Below are 27,037 nucleotides of genomic sequence, written 5' to 3' on the forward strand. Positions count from 1 at the left end.
CTATTTTTAGCCCACAGGCATTTTATACCACATTGTAATGTAACAATACTTTTCAGAAAGCAAGAAAGAGTCTGCTTATCTGGCAACATAAAGCAAACATGTTCCAGAATAATTTTTAAAGCTCTTTTCTTTATTCTGCCGTGATTCTCCTATCTATAAAAGAACGTGATCAAGACTTCAGCAGAACAAACGCAAACCACAAGCCACTAACTGTGGAGTGAAGAAACCATTGCTTACTTCACACTTTGATAAATAGTTTGTCTTCTTTTCTTTTCTTTTTTTTAAATTTATTTTTGCTGTGTTGGGTCTTCTTTGCTGCGCGTGGACTTTTCTCTAGTTGCTGTTGTCTTCGTTGTGGCGCATGGGCTTCTCATTGTGGAGGCTTCTCTTGTAGTGGAGCACGGGCTCTAGGCACGTGGGCTTCAGTAGTTGTGGCTCCCGGGCTCTAGAGTGCAGGCTCAGTAGTCGTGGCGCACGGGCTTAGCTGCTCCACAGCATGTGGGATCTTCCCGGACCAGGGCTCAAACCCATGTCCCCTGCATTGGCAGGCGGATTCTTAACCACTGCACCACCAGAGGAGCCCATAGTTTGTTTTCTTTTAACAAGGATGAGGGGGCACCTTCACTTTTTACCCTACCTGCTGTTTGACTTTTTTCAAAGAACCTGTATTCATTTTATAACTTTGAAATAATGTATTTTATTAATTTGATGTGTTTTAAAATTTTCCTAAAGAGTTCCTTTTTAATTTACTGAATGGAAACTAATAAAATTTCAAAACATTAATATGATAATTTTGTAATTTTTAAAACAACCAAGATTTCCTCATTAAACGTTTTTCTATATGCATGTAGAATATTAAAAGAAAACACTTGTGAAAAAGAAAGGAAGGAAAACTAGAGTTTTCCACATTATAGGAGAATAGGGCCTCCTGATGAAATTCTGACTAAAGCTAAATATAAAAACTATGGTTCTAGAAGTTACAGTTTCAAACAAGAAACTGTCTAAATATTTTAGATTAAATCACACAATAATGGTCCCTGAGATCTGCAATTAATGTACAAAATCATTCTGCTTTTCATTATACAGCCAGAACTTCAAAGTTTAAGCCACAGTCTCACAAATAATGCTTGGCTAATGGCTTTTTCTTTTAGACAACCCATCATGCTATTTATACTATACAATGCTGTTTCTACATGGCTCTCCATAGCAAGCACCTGTATTAAAACACTCCTGCTTATTTTACTATCTGTTAGAGGAAAGGGAGCAGGGAAGAAGAGAAAGGGGGCAGTTTACATGCTAAGAAAACATGGAGGGTAAGGGCAGAGCGTGGGGCCACATTCGACCACTCCCAAACCTCCTTTTCCGATACACTTAACTAAATCACTCAAACTTGTTTATGCTAGTTTTATTAACTGAGATTTGGTCTGGGGTAATTATAAACAATATTATGTGATTCTATTTCAAGTTATGTATCTATAGGACTCATCATCAAAAAAGTATAATAGAATCAAGGAATACCTCTTGGAGCTGGAAAAAAGATGGACCAACTGAACTATTCTAACTTTTCATCACTGCCCTGGGTAAAGGGGTGGGAAACAGAACAATGGGGAAAAGACAGTTGTTTTAATTAAGAGAACTTAATCTTGTGTTATTGGGGAAGCCAATCAACCTCTCTGGAGCTCATTTTCCTTAAACGTTAAATGACGAAGGGTTGGTTACTTGGAATAAGTTAAACATTATCAAAGCCTCTGATTTTCTTAAAAGTATTAAAGAAACTCTAACAATGATATTTAACTTTTTTTTTAACATCTTTACTGGAGTATAACTGCTTTACAATGGTGTGTTAGTTTCTGCTTTATAACAAAGTGAATCAGTTATACATATACTATGTCCCCATACCTCTTCCCTCTTGTGTCTCCCTCCCTCCCACCCTCCGTATCCCAGCCCTCTAGGTGGTCACAAAGCACCAAGCTGATCTCCCTGTGCTATGCAGCTGCTTCCCACTAGCTAGCTATTTTATGTTTGGTAGTGTATATATGTCCATGCCTCTCTCTCACTTTGTCCCAGCTTACCCTTCCCCCTCCCCGTATCCTCAAGTCCATTCTCTAGTAGGTCTGTGTCTTTATTTCCATCTTGCCCCTAGGTTCTTCATAACCTTTTTGAAGTCATAGACCCTTTTGAAAAACGTGTGATTTCTCCCCAGAAAAATGCAGATACAAATTCACTCATTTCGCATTATATTTCAGCAAGTTCAGGAAACTCTGAAGACTATCCAAGAACGGGAGGTTAAGAATCACTGTGTTTCTAGGGCTTCCCTGGTGCCGCAGTGGATAAGAATCCACCTGCCAATGCAGGGGACACGGGTTCGAGCCCTGGCCCGGGAAGATCCAACATGCTGCAGAGCAACTAAGCCTGTGCGCCACAACTACTGAGCCTGCGCTCTAGAGCCCACAAGCCACAACTACTGAGCCTGCGTGTTGCAACAACTGAAGCCCGCGCACCTAGAGCCCGTGCTCCGCAACAAAATAAGCCACCACAATGAGAAGCCGGCGCACCACAACAAAGAGTAGCCCCCGCTCACTGCAACTAGAAAAAGTCCATGCGCAGCAACGAAGAGCCAACGCAGCCAAAAAATTAATTAATTAAAAAAAACAAAAGAATCACTGTTTCTAGAAAATTCCACCTTTCTCTGCTTTTAGAAATAATCTATATGTTTCATAAACATATATTTATCAAATATTTATAATTTTTATGACCTAACTCTATGAATCAGATTTCCTACCCAATCTCAATCTGATTTATTCCAAGGAGAGAGGGGAAAAAGGAAGTTTAAGATGTTTTTAAAATTTGAAATAGAACAGATTTACCTTTTCAAAAGAGAAACAGTTTTTGGTTTTTTTTTTTTAAGTAAACACTATTCAACAGTATTAGATTCTTTACTAGCCAAACCCATTTTTGATCTATCCCACTCTGGCAACTTAAACACTTGATTACACTTGACCACACCTTAACAACACAACTGATTCTGGCAGAACCACATGAAGCTTCAAATAAGATAAACAAGTAGGATGGATCAGCGCAGACAGTCACTAAAGGAAGCATCTGAAAAGATATGGATATCTGAAAGCAAGTCTCAGGCCAAATTAATGACAATAAATACTCTAATAAAAGTTTCTAAAAGAGCTTTAATAAATTTGAAGAAGGAATTCTGATTAAATATGATTAATTTTTATATGCCTTACTGTCTAATCACTATCGAGAGACCCAATGACTGAATGGTCCACAGTAACTCAGCAGTTCGTTTGACTTTTTTTAATAGACCGGGCACAAAATGTATACAAGTTCCCCGATATCTGCCATTGAAAAATTATACAAAATCTTTCCAAGATATAAAGTACTCATAGTAAATTTCATGCACTGTGCTAGATTCTATGAGAAAATACAAATGAATACAATAACCCAGGATTCAAAGAACTTAGAAACCAACACTTCTACTTTAACTATTACAACAGCCTTCTAAACGAATTTCACTGCATGCAAGTCTTGTCCTACTCTAACCTTCCATTTTTCTAAAATCTGATCGTGTTTGTAATAACAGAAATAAGGTTTAAAGACTTAAAACTAGTTTTGCCTAGTTTTTCAAAGTTTTTCACACAAGCACCTCTACAGGTAGGATAAAGAAACTGGGCCCTTGGAGGCCTGGGGCTGTAGCTTGGAACTCACAAAGCAAGGCATATAAATATTCCATTCCCTCCATAATACAGTCATACTTGATTTTAATATAAAAATGCTGTTTCCCCTTGATTTGAGTAAACTGACACTCTAGTAAGATGCACCTTGTAACTACTGTGACTGCACACATGTATACACTGCCAGGCTAAAAATACCTCCAAATCTGAGAGTCACAAGCCTACAGGATACAGTCAAAGCTTAGCACATGAGGTCCCCAGCTGCACTCCAACCACTACCCTGACAACAAAGTAATGCCACAGCGCCACCGAAGTACTTATAACACAACCTCCTCAATGTGTATGCAGCAGAGACATGCAAGTGGCCCTTGATGTTTCACGCCACTGTTGTTCCCTTGCCTGGAATTCTCCTCCCTATTTGTCCAACCACCAGCAAGCTCCTTTTTGTCTTGCCAGATTTCACTCAAGCATCACTTCTTCTAAGATGCTCTCCTGACCACCCAAAACATAGTTAACCATGCTTTGTTGGGTGTCCTTTGTATGTTTCATATGGTTCTACTATAACACCTTATTCCCAAAGTATTACATTTTTTCTTTGTTTACTCATCCTCTTTCTCACTAAGCCATGAGCTTCTTCTTACGGTCAGGAACCTCATTTAATTTGTTTGTATTTCTAACGTCCAACAGTGCCTGGCAAATGGTGGTTGTTCAATAAATATTTATCAGATAAACGAGTACACAGATAAATGAATAACTACCACTCTCTAAATTCTTCCCTGATTTATTTTTCTTCATAGCAGTTATAACCACCTAATGTCATAATTTACTTTAAAATTTTGTTTATTGGTTTTCTATGATTTATTCACTGATGGAATTCTAGTACTTAGAACACTGCCTAAAATATAGTAGGTACTCAATATTTACTGAATGAATGAATGAATGAAAGATAGTTACTTGAAAACCATTCTGCTCAGATTATTCAATATAAAATACAGCTTTTGCACGTAATTTTTTTTTAAAAAAAGAAAGAAATGCTAGTATATTTGATAATGGCACTAAATAACAGTTTTTATAAACTTCTAAGAAAAGATATGGTTTATTAATATTAAAATTCCAAATGGTCATGGGTAAATTCATGGTTTTCCTATTTTTTAATGTAATATGGAAGAACATTAGTTTTTTTAAAAAGTGCATAAAGGTTCTTACCCATCCTTGGTTTGATCAGCTACTCCTGCCAAGAGCTGCACAATCTTCGGATTGCTATTTGGATCATTATACAGTCCAAGATAGCGCTGGACAAAGTCTTCCGGGGTCATGTAATGTTCTCCATTGACCTCAGTAGTGGCATACTAAAAAATAAATAAATAATGTATACTTAAAGTTAAAAGTATTCAACATCATTTCGTAGCCAACAAATGTTTTCTGAAAAGGTAAATTAAAGGCCAGTATCATAATCAAAATAAGAATAATAAATGCAGATTTTTCTCTGTATGGTCAAAAAACAAACACCCAGAGCCTGAGTTAAGAACATCAGTAAGGTACTGATACATGCTACAATATGGATGAACCTTGAAAACATTATAAGGTAAAGAAACCACACAAAAGGCCACAAACCACACGATCCCATTTATATGAAATGTCCACAACAGGCAAATTCAGAGAAGAGAGTAGTTGCCAGGAACTAGGAGGAGGGGTGAATGGAGAGTAACCACTTTACGCAGGGGGTTTTTCTTTGGGGGTGATAAAACTGGTCTGGAATTAGATACTGGTGATAGTCATACAACATTGTAAATAAACTAAAAAACACTGACTTGCATACTTTAAAATGGTAAATTTTATGTAATGACTTTTATGTCTATCAAATGTATGCGTAGATATATATGAAAAAATATGAGAAAGACGAAGAAAGGTGAAAGGGCAGCCAAGTAAGCAAGATGGAAAGTGAGAAGATAACATGTGGAGACTTCCTGCCTGCAAGAGTCGGGGGGTGGGGATGGGGACACAACCTGCCAAACCTTGAATGACAACAGCATAGCAAACAAGACCTGCCATCATAGGTACTCATTCTAAGTTCCAGGAGCGAGAAAAAACAAAAACATTCTGCCTTTTATGTCAATAATTTTAAAGAATAAAATAAGAATAACACCTGCCTATCATATAAATGCCTCTTTATACATTCAGGGTTTTATGTACTATGGTGTGACCAAACATGAACAACCAAAGCCTTCATCTTTGGGTTGTAGTTGATCAATTTAGCTACTTTGGTCAACTATCAAAGTAGTAACATCAGAAAATTTGCCAGAATTGAGGAATACAAGGGCCCACTAGTGCCAAGCACAATAAATTCAAACAAACAAAACAAAAACCCACACCAGAGCCAGGCCCATCATCATAAAATTGCAGAACATCAGGATAAAGAGAAAATCTTAAAAGTTTTCAGAGAGAAAAAATAGGTCATATATAAAGAATTATGAATCATGGGCCTCAATGTTTCCCAACAGAAACAGTAGAAGCTTGAAGACATTGCAGTAAGGCACTGAAAATTCTAAGAGAAATGATTTCTCACCTAGAATTCTAAACTGAGTCAAACTTTCAACCAATTGTAAGAGTAGGTTAAAAGTACTTTGAGATATCCAGATTCTCAAGTTTTATTTTCTCCCTTTATGTACCCTTTCTCAGGAAGCTATGATAATTCGCTCCATCAAAAAGAGAGCATGGGGGTTCCCTGGTGGCGCAGTGGTTGAGAGTCCGCCTGCCAATGCAGGGGACACGGGTTCGTGCCCTGGTCTGGGAAGATGCCACATGCCTCGGAGCGGCTGGGCCCATGAGCCATGGCCGCTGAGGCTGCGCGTCCGGAGCCTGTGCTCCGCAACAGGAGAGGCCACAGCAGTGAGAGGCCCGCGTACTGCAAAAAAAAAAAAAAAAAAAAAAAGAGAGAGAGCATGGACCAAGTAAGAGAAAGACAGGGGATCCAGGAAACAGATAATCAAACCCAGTAAAGTGGCCAAGGGAAATCCCAGTACAACATTTGTGCTGCAGGTCTCTGGAGTGCCATTCCTGGCTGGGGCAGACAGAGGGCTCCAAGAGGGCAAGCCACTAGGGAAACTGTAATGTCAGGTTATCCAAGGCATTTGGTACGTGGAAAATAACATAGGGAGGAGCTTAAATCTTTACGCAAATGCCCTCCTCTCAATGAGACCTACTCTTCATCAGCCTATTTTGCATCACCAACCATGTCTGTATCATATTCCCAATTCCCCCAGGGTGCTCTGCTTTTTTTGCCCCTAGCACCTATCACCTTCTAACATACTATATATTTTACTTGTTTATTATGTTTACTGTATCTCCCAACTAGAATGTAAATAACACAAAAGAAGGAATTTTTGTCTAGTTTGTTCACTGATATATCCCCAAGCACCAAGAATAATACCTGGCACATGGAGGGCACTCTAAACATTTGTTAATGAATTAGTACTAGGTACACAAATCACTAAGTAAATGAAAAGTTAGGTAATTTTTAACTCTATAAAAAAAATTAAATTATGAATAAGTACTTCTTTTGTATAAAAATAGAAAATATTACAATACATGACTTGGCTGAAAATAAACAGAACTTAGTCATAATAATGTAGATACCAAACATTAATTTAATAACAATTACAAATATGCTCATAAGAATGCAGGGAGAAGAATGGGGGAGGAAGTTGTATAAAGAAGCTAAGTCCTCATCTGCTATAAAAGAAAGTCAATAGTGTCTAGAAACAGCAGTATAGAAATGTGAAGGGAAATATCAAAATGAATAGCTAGAAAAGTTACAAGAGCTTGCTTCTAGGAAACAAGATGAGGATGAGAAGGATAAGAGCAAAGGACGGTTGGTCTGCTTTTTGGTTAAGCATTTCAAATGTCCTCATTTGTGAATCCGTCTAAACCAAGCCACTAGCTCTTTCAATAAGGAGAGAGTTAATTTTTTTAAAGTTTCCTTTGTTGTACTCTGAAAAATACCACAGAGGCTATCACAACAAATGCTCTATCAGCCTGCACAAGAAGCAGCCCAAAGGTGGACACATTTTTACTAGCTGGTACTACCAAAAGCACCTAACTAATATCACCCCAAAATAAAGTCATGTTCTCTCTACATGCTATAAAAGTCATTCCTGAAAGGGTCCTGGGTTTATATCCTGGCTCTACCACTAACTCGCTGTGAGTCCTTCAACGATGCCATTCTCCTCCCAGGCCTCTAGATAAAACACGCATCTATAAAGTGAAAACTAAATAATCTTTGAATTTTAAAACAATACACATGCAAACATAGGATAAAGAAAAAATAAACTGAATGGCATTGATAGTGATAGTGAGTGGATTCTACTAATTCTAATCAACTGCTTCTGCTCCTCCTTGAAGTTCTTCAATGTATAACATAACATTGCTATGCTATACATTGACATGTACACCCTGACATGTTTACCAAGATACGAAAACCACCAGAGTTAAGGACAGGCAGGAGTGGGAAAAGGCACAATGTCAGGGAGACTACTGCAACTGGAAAGAGGGATCAATACAAGGAAGTATAAAAATAGAATTTTAAGAGACTGACAAGTCAACAACTAACTAGAATGAGTGCCAAAGGTATGAGAAACATACACTGGGAACCAAAAAGAATGATTCATTTTGCGGATAGGTGGGAAGGGATTGGTGGGAGGGAAAAGAAAATAATGTCTAGAATAGGCCTTGAAAGTAAAATTTAATTTCAACTGCAAATGGAGAGAAAGGGTATTTCAGGCTTTAAAAAAAAAAAAAAAAGCAAACAAATACAGAAATTTAAAAAATATATTTATTTCTTTTTTGGGGGAGGAGGAGTTAGTTGGAGAAAGAAATGGTAACAAAGAGAGGGTATACAAAGATATGTAGAAGAAAGTGAAGCTGAAAGGCAGTTTGAGACCAGATAGTGGAAGACTTGGAATGCTAAACTGAATAGTCTGTACTTTATCCTGGCCATGGGAAGCCACTGCAAATTTTACGACAGGAGAGAGACATGATCTGACCTGTGCTCTCTCCGGAGGCAAAGTAAAAGATGGACTGGAGAAGAGAGAAACTGACTGGGGGCAGGGAGACCAAGCAGTGACTACTGCAACGATCCAGGTAAAAGAGACTGAGGCCTGAACCAAGGCAATGGGAGTGAAAATGCAAAACAATGGGGACTTTCACCCACTGCTAGCAGCTTTTTCTTTTATTTATGATTTTAATATTGTCAATTCATACCATTCAAAATTCAAAAGGATATACAGTGAAAAGTCTTCCTCCCACCTCTGTCCCCAGTCACTCAATTCCTCACTCCAGGGGCAATCAATTTCTTGCATATGCTTCCAGAGATGTTCTGTGCATAAACAAGTACATTTTATATATAGGATATATATATATATGCCAATATATATACATACAACTATGTATGTATGAATATTCTTATCCATTTCTTTTTTTACACAAATGATAACATACTGTTTACATTGTTCTATACACCTTGCTTTTTCAAATTCAGGCCTTTTAAAAAGTGATTTAGGGCTTCCCTGGTGGCACAGTAGTTAAGAATCCGCCTGCCAATGCAGGGGGACATGGGTTCGAGCCCTGGCCCGGGAAGATCCCACATGCTGCGGAGCAACTAAGCCCATGTGCCACAACTACTAAGCTTGCGCTCTAGAGCCAGCGAGCCACAACTACTGAGCCCACGTGCCACAACTACTGAAGCCTGTGCGCCTAGAGCCCATGCTCCACAACAAGAGAAGCCACGACAACGAGAAGCCCGCGCACCGCAACCAAGAGTAGTCCCTGCTCACCACAACTAGAGAAAGCCTGTGCGCAGCAGCAAAGACCCAACACAGCCATAAATAAATAAATTTTTAAAAAGTGATTTAGCAATATATATGTACATACACACAAATATACATACATGTCATATATAAAGAACCATAGAAATGCTCATATTCTCTGACAAAGAATCCTGGGCCAACTTTTACGAGAAATTTAAAAGAGTTAAGAACTAAATATAAAATAAGAAAATACAAGAGATGGGTTATGGTGATCTTTGTTCTCTCATTTCACAATTTGAGTGTTGCTTTCTTTAATTAGCAGATGTCAATTTTCAAAAGAAACAATATGAAAATATTTCAGAGTTAGTATTAACAAAATACAGCAACTAATTGTTCATTTCTTTTGTCACGGAGGTGTCTAATATCTAATACTAATACCTGAATTTGACTGCCAGGACTATCACCACTATATACACAGAACACAAACACACACACACACAGAATGTATACTGCACTTACTGAATCACCAGGATTTCACAACATTCTTGACTTTAAAACTATCAGGAAATAGAGCAGCCTTAGCACAAATCACCAAGGACACAATGGCCAACAAGGAAAACAAATGCTTTTGTTGACATGTACTTGCAACAGGCTTTGCCAGTATCTTAGGTTATAAATGATGCCAGAGAATCACTTACCCTGAGGTATTTTGCTAGTGTTTTCCCCAGCTCTCCTAGTCTATTTTAACTTGATTTTAACTGAAAGATAAAGTGCATAGCTCAGAGGAAAAAAACACAAGTCTTCTCACCTACAAGGAGTCAGTACTTGACTTCTGCAGGAGACAGTTAACTAATTAACTCATTAAATTAGAGACAATTACTTGGCAATGTCAGTGAGCCTGCTGCCTGAACAGACAAAACAGAAGAGGGAATTTAGAACTGAAACTAGAAATCTACTCACAGTCAGTCAAGAGACTAAAACATTTTGGGTATTATGTTAACAAAGAAAAGCAGGTACCTCAAAAACAGGTGATACGTTTAAACCGAAAAGTATTTTTTAAAAGAAGACTGACCTGTTTATTTTAAATAACTTCATTGCTTTCAACACTTATTTTAATTGACTGGATAATAATGTTTAAACAGACCAAAAAAAAAAAAAAAAAGAAACATGGCCTAAAGTAACACATACAGCTAGAAATAGGAAAAGGTTAAGTGGCCTTATTGAGACCTTCTCTTTCTGCTAACCAAAATGACTTGCATGTTTACACTAAAAACGATAAAAAGCAATTTAAAAAAAGTTTTGGATCTCCTAGGCTAACACTTATGCTAAAATTTTAATATATTAAAGTAATTTAGTAGTTTCACAATATCATTTCTTTTTATTTTTTTTACTTTTTAAAAAATTAATTTATTTATTTATTTTTGGCTGTGTTGGGTCTTCATTGCTGCAGGCAGGCTTTCTCTAGTTGCAATGCACGGGCTTCTCACTGAGGTGGCTTCTCTTGTTGCAGAGCACAGGCTCTAGGTGCACAGGCTTCAGTAGTTGTGGCACGTGGGAATAAGCAGTTGTGGCTCACCGGCTTAGTTGCTCTGTGGCATGTGGGATCCTCCCAGACCAGGGATTGAACCCATGTCCCCTGCATTGGCAGGCGGATTCTTAACCACTGTGCCACCAGGGAAGTCCCACAATATCATTCCTATTTTGTTCCTATCATTTCAAAGACTGAATTAAAATGACTTTAAACGAAATTAACCAAATATTATATCCATACTCCAAAGAACTTTAGAGTTAATCATTTGCCATTTCAAACATGTTTCTTAAGCAGTCATAAATCCCTCTTGGGCAAGAAGTCAAGGACACATGAAAGACACAGACAAGAAGTAGCTGACAGTATCTGAATAAAAATAGGTAGTCTGTTCTCTCGATTAAACTTTTTCCTAACCTAACGCAAGTATTTTAATGTAAAAGTGCACATAGCTTTGACATTTCCAGAAATATTTGAATTTACTTTAAGTATAGTTCATATGTGTTTGAAAAAGCCTTGACATTCTGAAGCTTGAGAAAGAAAATGGATCTTAATGAAAAATTAGAATCTTTATACATTTATTCAAAATTATTGCTGATAAAAGACAGTAGGGTTTCATATACAGATTTATGTTGTACTTGCACTGAACTACCTCTAGCACCAAGTGATAAGATCATGTTATCTAGAAATGTTTTGCCTATCAAGCCTACAGTTCAACACATCAAGACCTCACTTGACTGTAGTAAATTGGATAACAGTAACTCCTTTGCAATTTACCAAATTTAACCTTAAGTAACCTTTAGAATGTATGCAACCTACATCACAGGTTAACTATAAAGTAGACTTTAGGTAGAGTCTATACACAACCCTAAATTTCCATTGAGTAAGGAAAACAAAAAGGTTAACTTAAAATTCAATGACATGAATGAGTAAACCCAAATAGTCTAAATGATATTAAATTACCTGTTTAAATGGTTTAAGTTCAAAAACAGATTTTATTTGATGTTTGATATTTCTAAAAGATTTTCCAGAGATTATAAAGGAAAATTCTGACAGGCTGTGACTAGAAAGTTGGTTACTTTTAAAGAAATTATACAGTGTGTCAAGATAAAGGATTTTCTTTTTTCAGTAATACCAAAACAAGGTAATATATCTAGAAGCACTACTTATTAAGCCGAAAATCTGCTTAAATCAAATCTTTCAGGTTACTTTGTTTTCACTTTTAAAACATTTATCAAGCACCAACTTTGTGCTGGGCATTAGGCCTGGTACTAGGGATGTAGAGATCAAAAAAACTTAGTTCCAGCCCTCAAGTTGCTCAGAGAGGATGGCGTGATGGACACTGAAACTAAGGTCAGAAAACAGGGACTAAGCCTGGGTCGTTAACTAGTAGAGATTTCTTGAGCAAACAAATAGCTTCTCAGAGTCTCTTTAACAAGAAGTTATAGAAAGATAGATATTTTTGTAAGGGAGAAAATGAGCTCTTGAACACTGAAGTACTTGGAAATTGTAAAGCTAATGCATATTGACAAATTGATTCTAAAATGCTTAGAAGACACAGAAAAGCAGAGGATCTCAGTTTCCCTCTTGCATATTGAATTTTTCTGCTTCTGCTCAAACATGAAGGAGTTACTCTTCTAACTCCTCACCTTTATCCAAACCAAGATTTCTTTGGGGTTGACTTCCACTATTCTTGGGTTTACCAGAAAATCAGTCCTGACTGGTCTAGGCAGCTTCATCTCTGCTCAGCCAACATGTGGCTGTAATATGAGTCAAAACACACTGTTCCTCCATGACTTTGCTCCAATTAAGATACACTGACATTTTCAGATCTTAACATCCTTGCGATTTCAGTAATTCTCAAACGACAACGTCACAACGTTCAGTAACTACAAATATCACGTAGAGCATTTCCCATATAGAAAAATGAATTACATGAACAGTGGAGAAGAAAGACAGGTACCAAGGCAAGAGCTGAGCATATGAAGCTAATCCTCTTGCTGTCCTTCACTATCATTACTGCTCTTATTCCTAATGGAAGCCAAATTTAGTCAGGAATGCATGCCCTTTCACTACACGAGCACTCTATGCAACAAGCAAAGACCGCAACAGATCCAACAACACAAACCCTGTTACAATAGTACAATGTGGAATTCATCTATCATAAATAATTTTAATGAGAAAAAATAATTTTTAACACATATGGTCACATAAATTTTGACAACTCTATTGAGCCACATTAATTTTTTTTAAACAGAGATTTTAATTAGTGACACAAAATTTTTCTGATATTTACTAAAATCTACAAATGCATTAGGAAAAGGCAGTTTTATACATCTACTTAGCACTTTCAGTTGCATATTTCATGTATACTAGAAACAAAACCTTTTATTTAATTTTGCAAAGAAAATTCTCCAGAAGTCTTCCTTTCTCACCCTGATTGCTTCATGAAATACTATTCTCTTTTTGCTTTAATATATGTATATTTTTTACTGTCCATTACAGCAAGTCCTACTGTCAGCTACCAAACAATGCAATTTCTAATAGAATGAGGAGGTATAAGACTCTCGTTAATCACTGAAATCAACTAAAGCTACCATAATAAACTAAGTCTATCAAAACAACCCCTAAAAATGGCTGAAAACCTTGGAAATAAAATGACCCCAGACAAGTCAATAACTGGAACTAGAATGCTTCTCAGGGCAGATTAAGTTGAATAATTAATTTGCATTGTTTTTAAAATAAATACTTCAATCTCTTGGTCTAAGTAACCATGGGAACATACAAGGAGCATATATACTTATAAGCCGGGGCAAATCACGTTTGACAATCAAGGTGCAGCTCCTAGGAGTACAGAATGCTTTACTGTTGGTAAGCCTTGATTAAATAGCAAGATTTTTGCCATGGAGAAAGAAGGCCCTTTATCCTGGTAGGGAGCAAAGACAGATCAACAAAATGCAATGTAGGAACCTGGCTTGGGTCCTGATTTTAAAAAAGCAACTTTAAAAAAAATCAAACAAGGGACTTCCCCGGTGGCACAGTGGTTCAGAATCCGCCTGCCAATGCAGGGGACATGGGTTCGAGCCCTGGTCCAGGAAGATCCCACATGCTGTGGAGCAACTAAGCCTGTGTGCCACAACTACTGAGCTTGCACTCTAGAGCCTGCGAGCCACAACTACTGAAGCCTGTGTGCCACAACTACTGAAGCCCGCTCATCTAGAGCCTGTGCTCTGCAACAAGAGAAGCCACCACAATGAGAAGCCTGCGCACTGCAACGAAGAGCAGCCTCCGCTCACCACAACTAGAGAAAGCCCGCACGGCAGCAATGAAGACCCAATGCAGCCAAAAATAAAAATTTAAAAAAAAAAGTTATCTTAAAAAAAAAAAATGAAACAAGCATGGAAATTTCAACAGTGAATGGAAATCCATGTGGTTAAGGAAAAATTTTAGGTGTGACAACATATTGTGGTTTGGTTGGCTTTTCAGAGTCATCATCTTTTAGAGACAGACAGCAAGTATTTATGCATGCAGTGATAGGATGTCTGGGAATTGCTTCAGAATAATCCAGTGCAGCTGCAATATAGATGAAGCAAAATTAGCTATGATAGTTGGTGAAGATCAGTGATGGGTACATAGCAATTCATTATGCTACCTTCTATAAATTCATATACGTTTGAAATTTTCCATAATAAAAAAGGCTTTTTAAAAGGTTACAAAAAAACGAGATGATTCTACCCTTACTACCATACCTGTATTGCCATACAATATTAAGTAAAAAAGGCATGTTGTATTAACATACATAAAGCAAGTCTCTTCCATTTACCATACAACCTTGAGGAGGTTGCTTAACTGTTCTGGGGCTCAGTTTTCTCATCTATAAAATGGGAATATTAATGGCACCTACCTTATAGAGTTGTTCTGAGGATTACATATGATTTGTATAAAACATTTAAAACATTGCCTAAAAAAAAAAAAAAAAAAAAATTGCCTAAGACAAAATAGTAAGCAAACAATAGCACAGCTCTAGAAGCCCAATACTGGCCATGGCACTGGTTTCAGTGAACGATGTTTCAGAAATTTCAGCAGCGCTAAGTAAAAGAGAGCTGGACAGAACAGGGAGATGATGATTTTTTAAAAATTACACACATAAAGAATGAATTACAAGTCTCTCTTTCACATCTGTGTCTTGGTATTTCTTGATTGGACTATTTTTCCTTCTCTGATTCAGAAAGAGCAATTGAAGGTTCAAAAGAAAACTCTGCATATATCTTCCACAGTCTCCCAGTCTTAAGACCATGGCTCTACCCCTTCTCAGAACCTACAGACTTGTGAGAAATTACCTCTTACGGTGGTATTTCTGAATGTGGGGATTTGTGAAGATCTTCAGATTTATATCTCAAGAATGTGAGTAGGACTTCCCTGGCGGTGCACTGGTTAAGAATCCACCTGCCAATGCAGGGGACATGGGTTCGAGCCCTGGTCCAGGAATCCCACGGGCCGTGGAGCAACTAAGCCTGTGCGCTACAACTACTGAAGCCGGCACACCTAGAGCACGTGCTCCGCAACAAAAAAAAAGCCACCGCAATGAAAAGCCTGCGCACCACAATGAAGACCCAACACATCCAAAAAAAAAAAAAAAAAAAGAATGTGAGTAATTAACTGATTAAATGTACATAATCATAAACACTTACTAGCATCTTAGTCACTTTATAGGTCCAGCACAGTTACCTGGGGAACACAAGGGACTGAGATCCTTTTCAGGAAAGAAAAGTCCTCACCTCAGAAGAAAAGGAAGGGGACAAAGAACTAAGCTTTACTAGATTCTCCATGTGTCAGGCACTATTTACACATTACCTTATTTATCTTCATAACATCCCTACATGCTAGATATGGTTACTCTTTCTTAGACAGATGAGGAAACAGACTCCAAAAGTAATGTAAACACCTAAGGTCATATAGCAGAAAGGGATCAAATAAGGATTCAAGTTCTGGTTAGATTACAAAGCCCATGTAGGTTCCAGCTACACTCTGTTGCCTCCTGGATGAAAAGGAGTCAACCAAGGCCCAGCTCAAGATATTCTAAGAATGCTGTGGACGGGAGGAAATTAAATTGAAAGAATCACAGTCTACTCAAGGCAGTCATCCACGAGAAAGTACAGAAATGTATGAGAAAGCTTACATTTCAATATGATCTATCTAAATACAATGTATTTAAAATGTAAATTGAATCATTCCACTTCCAAGGTGAAGGACCTTCAGCGGTTTCCATGACACTCTTTATAAGAAGAATCCAAACTCTTCTTCAGGGCCTACAAACAAGGCCCTGCTAGGTGTGGCTCCTTCAGCCTCATCTCTTACTGGCCATGCACCCCCTCACTCACTGATGCTTCAGGCACACTGGCCTCATTTTTGTTCGTTGAACATACCAAACCCTATCAACATCTAGGCCCTTGCACTTGCGGAACTCTCTATACCTACCTTTCAGTTCTCAGCCCTAATATCACTTCCTCAGGGGCCTTCACTAGCCACCATCTTGAAAAACAATCACCTTTTCCATCATTCCATTTATTGGACTTGTCACAATCTGTAGTTGGTTTTGGTTTGTTTATTTGTTTCTCCGTGTGTGGGCTTTGTTATTGTCTGTCTCACCCCTACCTAGAATGTGAGGCCCTACCTTCACTAAACTCCTCTATCTTATCTACAAAGGTAGAACCACACATATGACTGGCCTATCACATAGAAGACAATTAAAAATGTATTGACTGGCAGTAGAACATAGATGGCATTTAATAACACATTTTTTCATCTTTTCAATTATTTTTTAATCTGTCTAGTTGATTCAAGGATAAAGTCTTCACTATGTTGCTAGTATGCCCTTAATGCCTAACACTTTTTTATTAATGAGAACTCTACATAGTTTACGGCAAATACTTTATAAACTAAAGATAAATGTTATCATCTTCAATTCCTATGGTCTGAAAAACTGGTGAAAACCTGTTAATCAGTGTGGCTAAGAAAACTATAGATCTCCTTCTGTGTGTCTCTTACTGGGTTCTACAACCCAATTTACACTGCGAAGTCCTTTTTTAACTTCAGGTTCTGAATTACTAAGTTCTTACTTTTTAAATTATTCACTTGCTCAAAATTTAATACATATACATTGAAATTTTGTTTTTATTTCCCCCGAATTCTTTCCCCAACCAAGTTAACATTATCTATCCTTCCATACCTTTCTTAATGCCCATTAAATTATATCAAACATATATATGTTTAAATATACATACAACATATATGAAGTAATGTTTAGAAAAGTAGAATCATTCTACATAAACTTTTTTACATCTTTCTTTCCTCATTTATAGTACATTGGAAATCCCTCTAAATCAGCTGGAATAAGCCTAACTCATTCTTTCTCGTGTCTGCATAATTTTCCATGTTATGGTTATTTCATAATTTTTCTACTGCTTCCCTTTGATAGCATTTATTTTGTCCCCCCCTTTTTTTTCTATTTTTTGAGGGACAATTGAGTGCTGCCACTAACAACCTTGTACATATATATTCTCATGAGTATTTTTATTTCTCTGGGATAAATATCCCCAAAGTAGGACTGCTTGTTTAAGTGGTATCTTTTTATTTTAAACCATTGCCAACTGCTTTGCAAAGAGTCTTTGTTTCCACAAATGCAGTATGAGAGCACCTTTCTTCTCCACATTTGGCCTCAGTAGATGTTATCATCTTTCAATACTTGATAATCTTATTAGAACTGTAATATTGTGGTACACATTCTACACTTTGGAAAACATAGTCCTAACTCATATTTCAACAAAACAGAAAAGTCTCCTGCTAAAAGCCCTGCTTAATTCCCTTCTCAGCCACAGGTTACTGCCAAAAGTAAATAAATACGTAATATGCAAACAAATATTTACTGAATAAAGGACATTTCTTTCAATCAAAAATTTATATGTTATCATAAAAACCCTAAGGAAGAATCACTCTTTGCTTTACATTAGCAGCAGCATCTTCTATACCTACTTTCTAATGTAAAATAAACAAGATAGAAAAAATGCATTTTCATAATTTTATATGGGATATGATCTTCATTGTTACATTGGTGATAATGAAAAAAAAGAGCAGGATCAAAATAATATTTGGTTTCTACATTGCCATACATTTTTGGTCTAGCATATATATAACGGTACAGTCTCAACATGTATTGCTTTTATCACAGAATACATTGGTAAATGAACAACAGAAAATCTATCAACTAAAAAAAAGACAGAGGGCTTCCCTGGTGGTGCAGTGGTTAAGAATCCGCCTGCCAATGCAGGGGACACGGGTTCGAGCCCTGGTCCGGGAAGATCCCACGTGCTGCGGAGCATGCCTGTGTGCCACAACTACTGAGCCTGCACTCTAGAGCCCACAAGCCACAACTACCGAGCCCACATGCCACAACTACTGATCCCGCGCACCTAGAGCCCGTGCTCCGCAACGAGAAGCCACCGCGATGAGAAGCCCACGCAACACAACGAAGAGTAGCCCCTGCTCGCCACAACTAGAGAAAGCCCGTGCACAGCAACAAAGAGCCAACGCAGCCAAAAGTAAATAAAATAAAATAAATTTATAAAAAAAAAAAAGACAGAGATCTTGAAAAATCATTCACTTAAAACAGTTCTTTGTTTTGTTCTGGTTTGGTTTTTTCAGCCCCACCGTGCAGCTTGCGGGATATTAGTTCCCAGCCAGGGATTGAACCAGGGGCCACAGCAGTGAAAGCGCCAAGTCCTAACCACTGGACAGCCAGGGAAGTCCCTTAAAACAGTTTTTTGATAAACCTACTTTGCCACAAAGCACAGACCAAACCAGATTAACTCTTCATTTTGAAATTCGTCAGGCTTATAACAAACAGCCTGTGACATTCCTGTTGTCCTCACCTCACCTCCCTCTTCATTGCTTCTATTGTCTCCTTTTGCTACTGTATACCTCTGATGTAGCAAATTTGGTTAACTGATAGTGTGTGGGTGAGAGAGGTAAAAGAAGGCATAAATCAAGAAATGACAGTTGTAAGGGTAGCAACAGTAAAATATTAGCTTGACAGCTGGTTGTAAAATTATAGCAGTCTAACACATAAGAATTCATAGCTTTGCTCCAATTTTATGAACTTGGGTGGCAGGAAAAAGCAGAATCCTAGTGAATATTATTGTTCTTTTTTAATTAATAGAAAACATAGCTCATCAAAATTTGAGACACAATGAACACAGACAAAATAAACCTATTTCTCTATACTCAGAACCATAATGCTTTACCCTCATGAACTTGCACACATCATTCCTTTAAACATAGATACAACAGCACTTTCAAACAGGAATATTTTGCCGTCTACAAAACAAATGATTTTTTGAGCCACACTGACTATTCGTGAATTTAGACAGTTAATGCCACAGATCTAAATTTTACAAGAGAGCTTTCAACTGTATTCTAAAATTCAAAATTAAATCTTCTCTTTAAGTAGCTCAAATGACCCTGAACTCAAGTGACCCCCAAATCCTACCAAAACCAAATTATACTAATAACAGAATAATCTAGATTTTAGTCTTTGACTATACCCTTTTTGTGAAACTCTAAACTCCCATGGGATCATTCTCCCTAGTTCCCCTCTTCCTCCTTCCAATTCAATTAAGGATATCACTTATAAATCAGTCCCTTATTCCCTGTCTTGTTTATTTTATAAGTAATCCCCCTAACCCAAGGATTCATCTACCACCTGCACAAATTTGTAACTGACTTTTTTTTTTTTTTTTTTTTTTTGGTACGGGCCTCTCACTATTGTGTCCTCTCCCATTGTGGAGCACAGGCTCCGGACGCGCAGGCTCAGCGGCCATGGCTCACGGGCCCAGCCACTCCGCGGCATGTGGGATCTTCCTGGACCGGGGCACGAACCCATGTCCCCTGCATCGGCAGGCGGACTCTCAACCACTGCGCCACCAGGGAAGCCCCTGTATCTGACTTTTACTTACTGGGACACATTTATTTAGCAACCAAACTTCAAACCGCCCCCCGCCAAATTCCCCAAATAGATGCCTTATAAATTAACATCTATTCTAAAAATGCCAGATTCACTACTCCTTCCTTTACTTTCATATTTAATACCAAATTCAACTGATTCATCCCTTCCAAAGTCCCTGGTATTGTCCTTCCATTCCATTTCCTCGGCCATCAGCCACTCCTGGTCATTATCTCCGACATGAATTATTTCAATAGCCTCTTAACTGATCTCTCTACCTACTTCCAACCTCTCCACACTTTATCCAACATACACAAAGAGCTGCCAGAATTCACCACTTCAGTTTGCCCACTCAGAAACCCACAGTGCCTTCCTACTGTTGCAAATCTAAACTCCATGGCCAAATGTTCTAGGTAGTCACAGTGTAAAGGTACTTTTTTTCATCACCTAAGTAACCGGATTTTTTTTTCTTTAACTTCTTAACAAACACAGCTGCTGTTAGACCCTTATATATCTCTAGCTTTCAAGTCATCCCATTTCAAGATCCCACAAGTGGCAGAGTATAAGGGTTAAGAAGATGGATTCTATAGTTTGATTTGAATCCAAATCTCTACCACTTATGAGCTAAGTGACATTAACCAAGCCAATTAACTTCATCTGTTTAACAGGGACAACAATGCTATCTCCTAAGGTTGTTATGAAAATTAATAAAATACCCTTACCTGAAATATTGTAAATCAACTACATGTCAATTAAAATATTTTTTAAAAGAAAATTAATAGAACACCCTTAAAGGACTACGTCAATACCCAGCATACTACAGAATGATCAGTAAATGATAGCCACTGTCATCATTATCACATGACCACAATTATCTGGACAAACCAACCTGACTGTCATACCAGAGGCTATGCATTTGCCTTCATTATTCTTGACTCCCTCTACCAAAAACTGTGGGAGATGGAACCCATCTCAAAGAGGAGCTAGTCACATGTCCATTACCATTCAAGCCTTGGCTCAATCCTCCCCTATAATTACTCAATATACTAAACTAAATACAAGTGCATACATGGCACACAAATAATCCTCAGTAAATATATGTAGCAACATTAAGTTGTAAAGAAATGCATAGTTAGTATGTATTTTTGCCTGCTATTACCTCTAAAATATTTATAAACCATATGTATCTAAAACAAAACTTTCTAAATAATGTCCTACAGCTTCAAGTAACTATAGTTTCAAGTATTTCAGACAGAAATTTAAAAATCTATGTTACTTGCTAACTGCCCTCAAACTGATTCAACTAAAGCTGCTTCAGCTACTTGACGGTAAGTTATCTCCTGTCTCTTATCAATAACTCTTGGGTCAGTGCTTTACAGTTAGTGCTAAACATGCAATTATAAATTCCACAAATTTTCAGTATAAAAAATAAGGGCATCATCAAAATAATGTGTAAAAAGATAAGATTTAAAAGTTTTCAAAAAGCTAGGCACAGTCCCAGCTCCCTCTGTATTTGCATTCTCCCCTCTCCCCAAAAACCAAATCCATACAGAATCACAGATATTTTCCATAGGATTTTTAAAGCTGAAAGGACTTCAGTTCACATTCCCTTATGGCCCACTGAGTCCCACATGAGAAGATGAAGCCCAGGAAAGCCAGATAATTAGCTTACAGGTACCACAACCAGATAGAGGCAGGGCTGGCAACTGAACCCAGTGTTCCTAACACCTGGGTCAGTGCTCTGTTCATCACCTCCTGCAGCATTTCAAATGATTTCTTCCATGCCTACTTAATTTAGAAAATAAAATGAACTATATCACATGAACTCCTCATAAAACAACTGAGTACATGGTGTGGTTAACACTGACATATTTTTGGTTATTTTCAAGAACAACTGTGAGGAATAAAGATTTTGAACCATAAATAGAGCATTTCTATCACAATTACTTTTGTTCTGGAAATGATGCTTCCCTTCATCAGATTTTATAAAATTTAAGATTCTCACTTTCACTAATTGGTCATCTGTGAAGCGTGCTCCCCAACAACAGCTTAAGCAACTCACATGTCTCAGATAAAAATGTCATCTATTCCAGGCTGATCTGTATATGTTAGAGACTGTTCCTAATATAGACTCATAGACTTTTGCAGTTGGAAAGAACCTTGGAGATCACCTCTCATTTTACAGAGGAAACTAATACGCAGCAGGGACCTGCCCAAGGTCAAAGTTTCTATACGAGAACCATGTCCAGAATAGAAAGTTCTTAAAAGAAGATTTCAGAGAAAAACACAACATTTGGTAGAACACCTTAGCTTGTCTCCCTTTATATGTACTTAGGTACAATTTCCTGCATGCAGAACTTTTGAAATTTAAGAAAAGAAAGCAAAACAAAAAAACTAAGCCAATTTTTTAGAAGTCTACAGCAAGTCACTGATCCTAAAAACTTAGCAGAAGTGAAGGTGGATCCTTGCAAGAATCCCAAACAGTAACATTTTGTAACACAACCCCCAATGCCCATGGACATAATATAAATAGAGGGAGAAACACACACACAAATTAAGAACAGCTATAATATTCTTATCTCTGTAACAAATTACACAGTTGCTTAGAAGTAGGAAAACTTTATAAGCACACAACTTTCAAGGAAAAAAGAATTTTAATCACCATACCTATCAATTGCACAAGAGTGTCAATACGTTCTGAAATTTTATTTTGGTCACAATGGTTAAGAGAAGCTGGAAATTCTTTTTAGTGTTTTTTTTTTACATGTCTTAAGTCATGTTAAAAAAATGTGAGGGAAATCTTTTTATAAAAACTTAATAAAAGACTTATAATCTATATTATCTATTGTCAAGTTCTTAAGACTACATGAAAATAGAACATTCCTGAAAGTTAAGGCCTAAAGAGTACTAGACTTATATCTCCCCCACCAAGAAAAAGCACAGCACATAAGCCAATTTACCTGTAGGAATATGTTTCTTAACTCGTGAGGATCACCCCGCTTGGTTGTCTGCACCTGTAAGAAAAAAAAAAGCCAGTTAATGCTTCACTAGAGACCAGGCAATCTCTTGAGATTACAGTTCACAAATGCCAGCAATCAATGCTCTTATCTTTTATAAGGGCATTTAGCTTAAAACAAACCAAAAGCACTAATACTGATAACAACTGTCAAATTGGAGCTCTGTGACCACAAGGTGGAAAGACAGGTGTGAAGAGCCTAAAATATAGCAAATCTACCACATAGATTTCCCCTGGACTGGAAAGGGAAGGCCATGAGGATCAATCCCTTACCTTACTCCACATCCACCAGCAACACATTTGGCAACCACCCACCTTCAAATCAAGAGGCCATTAAGGGTAGAGACAACAGGAAAGTTGAAACTCCCAAATTAATCGCATGGCCTCCTGGCCTTTCTTCCCGTGGAAAGCAATCCAGAATATAATTATCTCCACGCCCCTCTCTTTCTCCACCCAACCTAAAATAATGAAAACCGCTGCAACGTTTCTAAATACTTTAGCCATCCTGCCACCTGCAGCTCAAATGCCAACCACTGCCCCCGGCTCCAGAGGCCCCAAAATACTCAATTACTCACCCCCTCCGCCACCGCGGTACACAGATGCCTTAGGCATCCCCGGCTATACATGCCACTTCCTCCCACTCCCTTCCTGATGCCCTCCAACCCCTGGCTCACAAGCCCATGTACCCAGGGCATGATACTACGCTTCCTTCACCGACCTGTGGTCCTTACAAGCCCCTCCAACTCACAATCCCTCCTCCTTCCCCTCCCCAGGCCGGGCATCCTCTCCCTCCGGTCCAAGCCCCGCAAGGCTCTCCCTGGAGCCCCAAGACACGCTATCTAACAATCAGGCAAAGAAGTAAATAGGAAGAGGTGAGGGGCTGCAGGCACGGTCCCCAGAATGTCTCTTATGAAATAAAGGCAGCAGCAGAGAGTTAGAGTCACCTTGACCGCCATGCTGTGCTCAGAAGCCGGGGACGAGCGAGTGAGCGAGCAGGGCCGAGCTGTCAGGGCACGCGCGCGCCGCCTTCCCGGCCGCGCCCGCCCTCCCTCCCGCTTGCTCGCCGGCGTCGCGCGCGCCTCTATGCAAATGAGCCCGGGGCGGGCGGGGCCGACAGGGGGCCCGGCGTCCCGGCCAGAAAGAGCTGGCCCGCGGCGCGGAGGGTAGTGCACCTCCGGCCGGGGAGACTGGAGGACCGAGCCGTGGGATTCCGGCGTTCCGCGTGGTTGCCGGCAGCTGAGTAGCCGCCAGGAAAGCCCCAGGTCTCTTAAGGCCTCTTAGTGGGTGTGGCTTTGGGAGCCGACTTCAGCCAAAGTCGTTTTCTCCTGAGACTTAGAGCAACACTTGGGGCCTAGATTGAACAAGATTTCGAAGGATCAAAGAACATGTCCCGTTTAAAAGAATAAGAGCAAGTGAATTGATGACAACTAAAGGGAAATACTGACAATAAAACAGATTGGGAACCACTCACTCTGGGGAAAGCCTAAGTAAACATAACTTGAGAAATAGGCCCTTAAATTGGCATGCGATGAATACGCTTAATATACTTGTGCTTCGTGTACTGTTATAAAGCTTTTTTAGTAGACTCCACATTCCTAATCACCCAAATCCTTTGTGCATGAGGTGGGGCACAAATGCCAAGGGGGAAAAAATCCATTTGACAGGGCTGGCACTGAATCCTGGCTCAGCTTGCCTCTACATAAACATTTCCAGCCCTAAGAAAGGGTAGCTCTACTTTGAACCAAAATAATGTCTCTCAAACTGAGTCCTGCCATTATGACTATATTGAGCCAAATATTGAGTCACTCAACAAACGTTTGCTGGGCATCTATTATATGCCAGATACAGTCCTGCTTATAAAGAATACAAAGATTAATAACATATAGCCCTTACTGTTTAGGAGTTTACAGATGGTCAGTGCTTCCCCACAACCCCAAACCTAAGTGTATTTTGTTTGTTTGTTTGTGTTTTTAAACCAAGCAAGCTTCCTGTTTAAAAAAAAAGTCTAACAACTCCAAGGTTTAGCTTATCTCATTTAGCTCCCTCTCCACCCTCTTTTCCATTTCCAGTGTTGAATCTCACAGGAGGCTTCCCTTTTCTCCAGTCTCACTAATCATAATATTTGTGTTAAGTATCCAAGTTAATATTGTAGAAATGAGGCAAGTGGACTGGCACATGGAAATTGTTGATAAGGAATGATATATTACTAGTACTCCTAAAGTGAGCTTTTCTGCTGCAGTTGCTTTAACTGTCTGCCACCATCACATCTCTTTCTTCAGTCCGTTCAAAGTTCTTTTAACAATGTAATTGGACATAAAGATTTACAAATTCATATATTGTTTTACTAGCACCTTATGTCCCTGATACTCTGCTCTCTTATTTTATGAAGTTTCTCTAAGTAGGAATCTCAAGTTGTTTATTTTATGTTACTTTTCAACGGAAGGATGTCTGTTTGTAGCCCAAAGTCCCTTAGTTTGAATAAAAGTACTTAAGGGAAAGGAAGACATTTATTTAAAGTGAAGGGATTATTTTCTATTGGAACACATTGTTGTTGACCAAATCCATACTGTTGGAGTGAAATTTAGGGACGGACTGGCCACTTGTAGAGAGGAAGACAACACTACATTTAGACAGAACCCACCACAATAATTCATAGGTATAGGCAGGCACCAGGCCACAATAACAATTTTCTTGAATAAAAAATAGCTGATCTTTGAGCAAGCTCTAGAGTTTCACTGATGCCAATCTAGTTGCAATGGAGATGATATAATAATTTAAAACTAAGGCTGCCAGCTCCCCTAAATAAAGAGATGTTAGGAGAGCTCAGCTACCCTAAATAATGGTGAATTTTGGGACTTCCCTGGTGGTCCAGTGATTAAGAATCCGCCTTTCAATGCAGCAGATGCGGGTTCAATCCCTGGTCAGGGAACTAAGATCCCACATGCTGCAGGGCAACTAAGCCTGTGCACCGCAGCTACTGAGCCCACGTGCCACAGCTAGAGACCCCTCATGCCACAACTACTGAGCCCACGTGCCACGACTAGAGAAGCCCGTGCAACAGAAATAGAGTAGCCCATGCGCCACGCGCCGCTACAAAGACCCAGCACAGACAAAAGAAAAAAAAGGTGAATTTTGCTAGGTTTTTCATCTATCCAAACATAACAAACAATAAATTGAACAAAGGTATTAAAAGTATGTACTGTGGGATGAACTAAGTATGGAAATGAATACAAAAGCCCATGAGTTAGAGCTTCTGCCCTGAAAAACTTTGAAATCTGTTGTTCTGTTATGATGATTGGCTAATAGTATTATTAGATGTTAAAACAAACTACAACTTACTTTTTCCTGAACTGTAGATGATCAGGGTTGAGGGAAAACTTATTAGTTAATGGAATAACAAAAGGCAAACCTGTCAAATAAGATTCAAAAAATATTTGGGAAAAGGAGGTAGAAATAATTCAAAACTTTTTATAATTTTTAAAAATAGAATGCCAGTATAGAAATTTATAACTTTCTTTAGACTGCAAATGATATTTGTAAACAAGAAATAATTTTAACACCTTGGCACAACTATAAGTTGAAAACTTGATAACTGAGTCTAAAAAGAATGACATTTCAGAAAGTGAAATTGGAAGTTAAAGGCTAAGAGACTAGCTGCAAAGGTACTGTCATTAATAGTCACTTTTTAGAGTTGGTTTCATAAAATATTTAATATGAAGCTTGACTGATCTGGAAATTTAAATCTGCTTGTGAAGTCCTTGCCCATGAAAATAATATATTACCCCCAGATGCAAAAATGAAGTATGGGCTTACTAGACAAATCCACAGAAATATGTCTCCAACTCCCAGGCAGCTGACATTGCATTAACTTTGTGGGTGAAAGTTGGAATTATCCTAATGCCTAGCACCCTAATAAACTAAAATGTAGTTATTAAAACAAGAGGCAATTTCCAATGAGCCTGTTCTGCCACAACTCCTGGCCCTCCTTCTATCTTTAATAACATG

General features: G+C 38.4%; 1 protein-coding gene across 3 annotated transcripts in view; it reads right to left on the reverse strand.

Moving 5' to 3' along the window:
• SLC25A12 (solute carrier family 25 member 12) overlaps window positions 1-24,047 on the reverse strand; it is a 91,848-nt gene extending 67,801 nt beyond the window's left edge. The window contains exons 1-3 of one of the 3 annotated variants that reach the window (XM_007458832.1): window positions 23,977-24,012; window positions 22,977-23,030; window positions 4,896-5,038 (exon numbers count right to left, since the gene is read on the reverse strand). In XM_007458832.1, coding sequence (XP_007458894.1) covers window positions 4,896-5,038; window positions 22,977-23,030; window positions 23,977-23,988 — 209 coding nt within the window. In that variant the 5' untranslated portion in view covers window positions 23,989-24,012. Of the gene's footprint in view, window positions 1-4,895; window positions 5,039-22,976; window positions 23,031-23,976 lie in introns of all 3 variants that reach the window. The other 2 variants (XM_007458833.1, XM_007458834.1) reach the window with 2 other exon arrangements.
• Between the last annotated feature and the right edge of the window lie 2,990 nt (window positions 24,048-27,037).

This window comes from Lipotes vexillifer, unplaced genomic scaffold, assembly GCF_000442215.2.
Source record: "Lipotes vexillifer unplaced genomic scaffold, Lipotes_vexillifer_v1.1 scaffold1306, whole genome shotgun sequence".
Taxonomy (NCBI): Eukaryota; Metazoa; Chordata; class Mammalia; order Artiodactyla; family Lipotidae; genus Lipotes; species Lipotes vexillifer.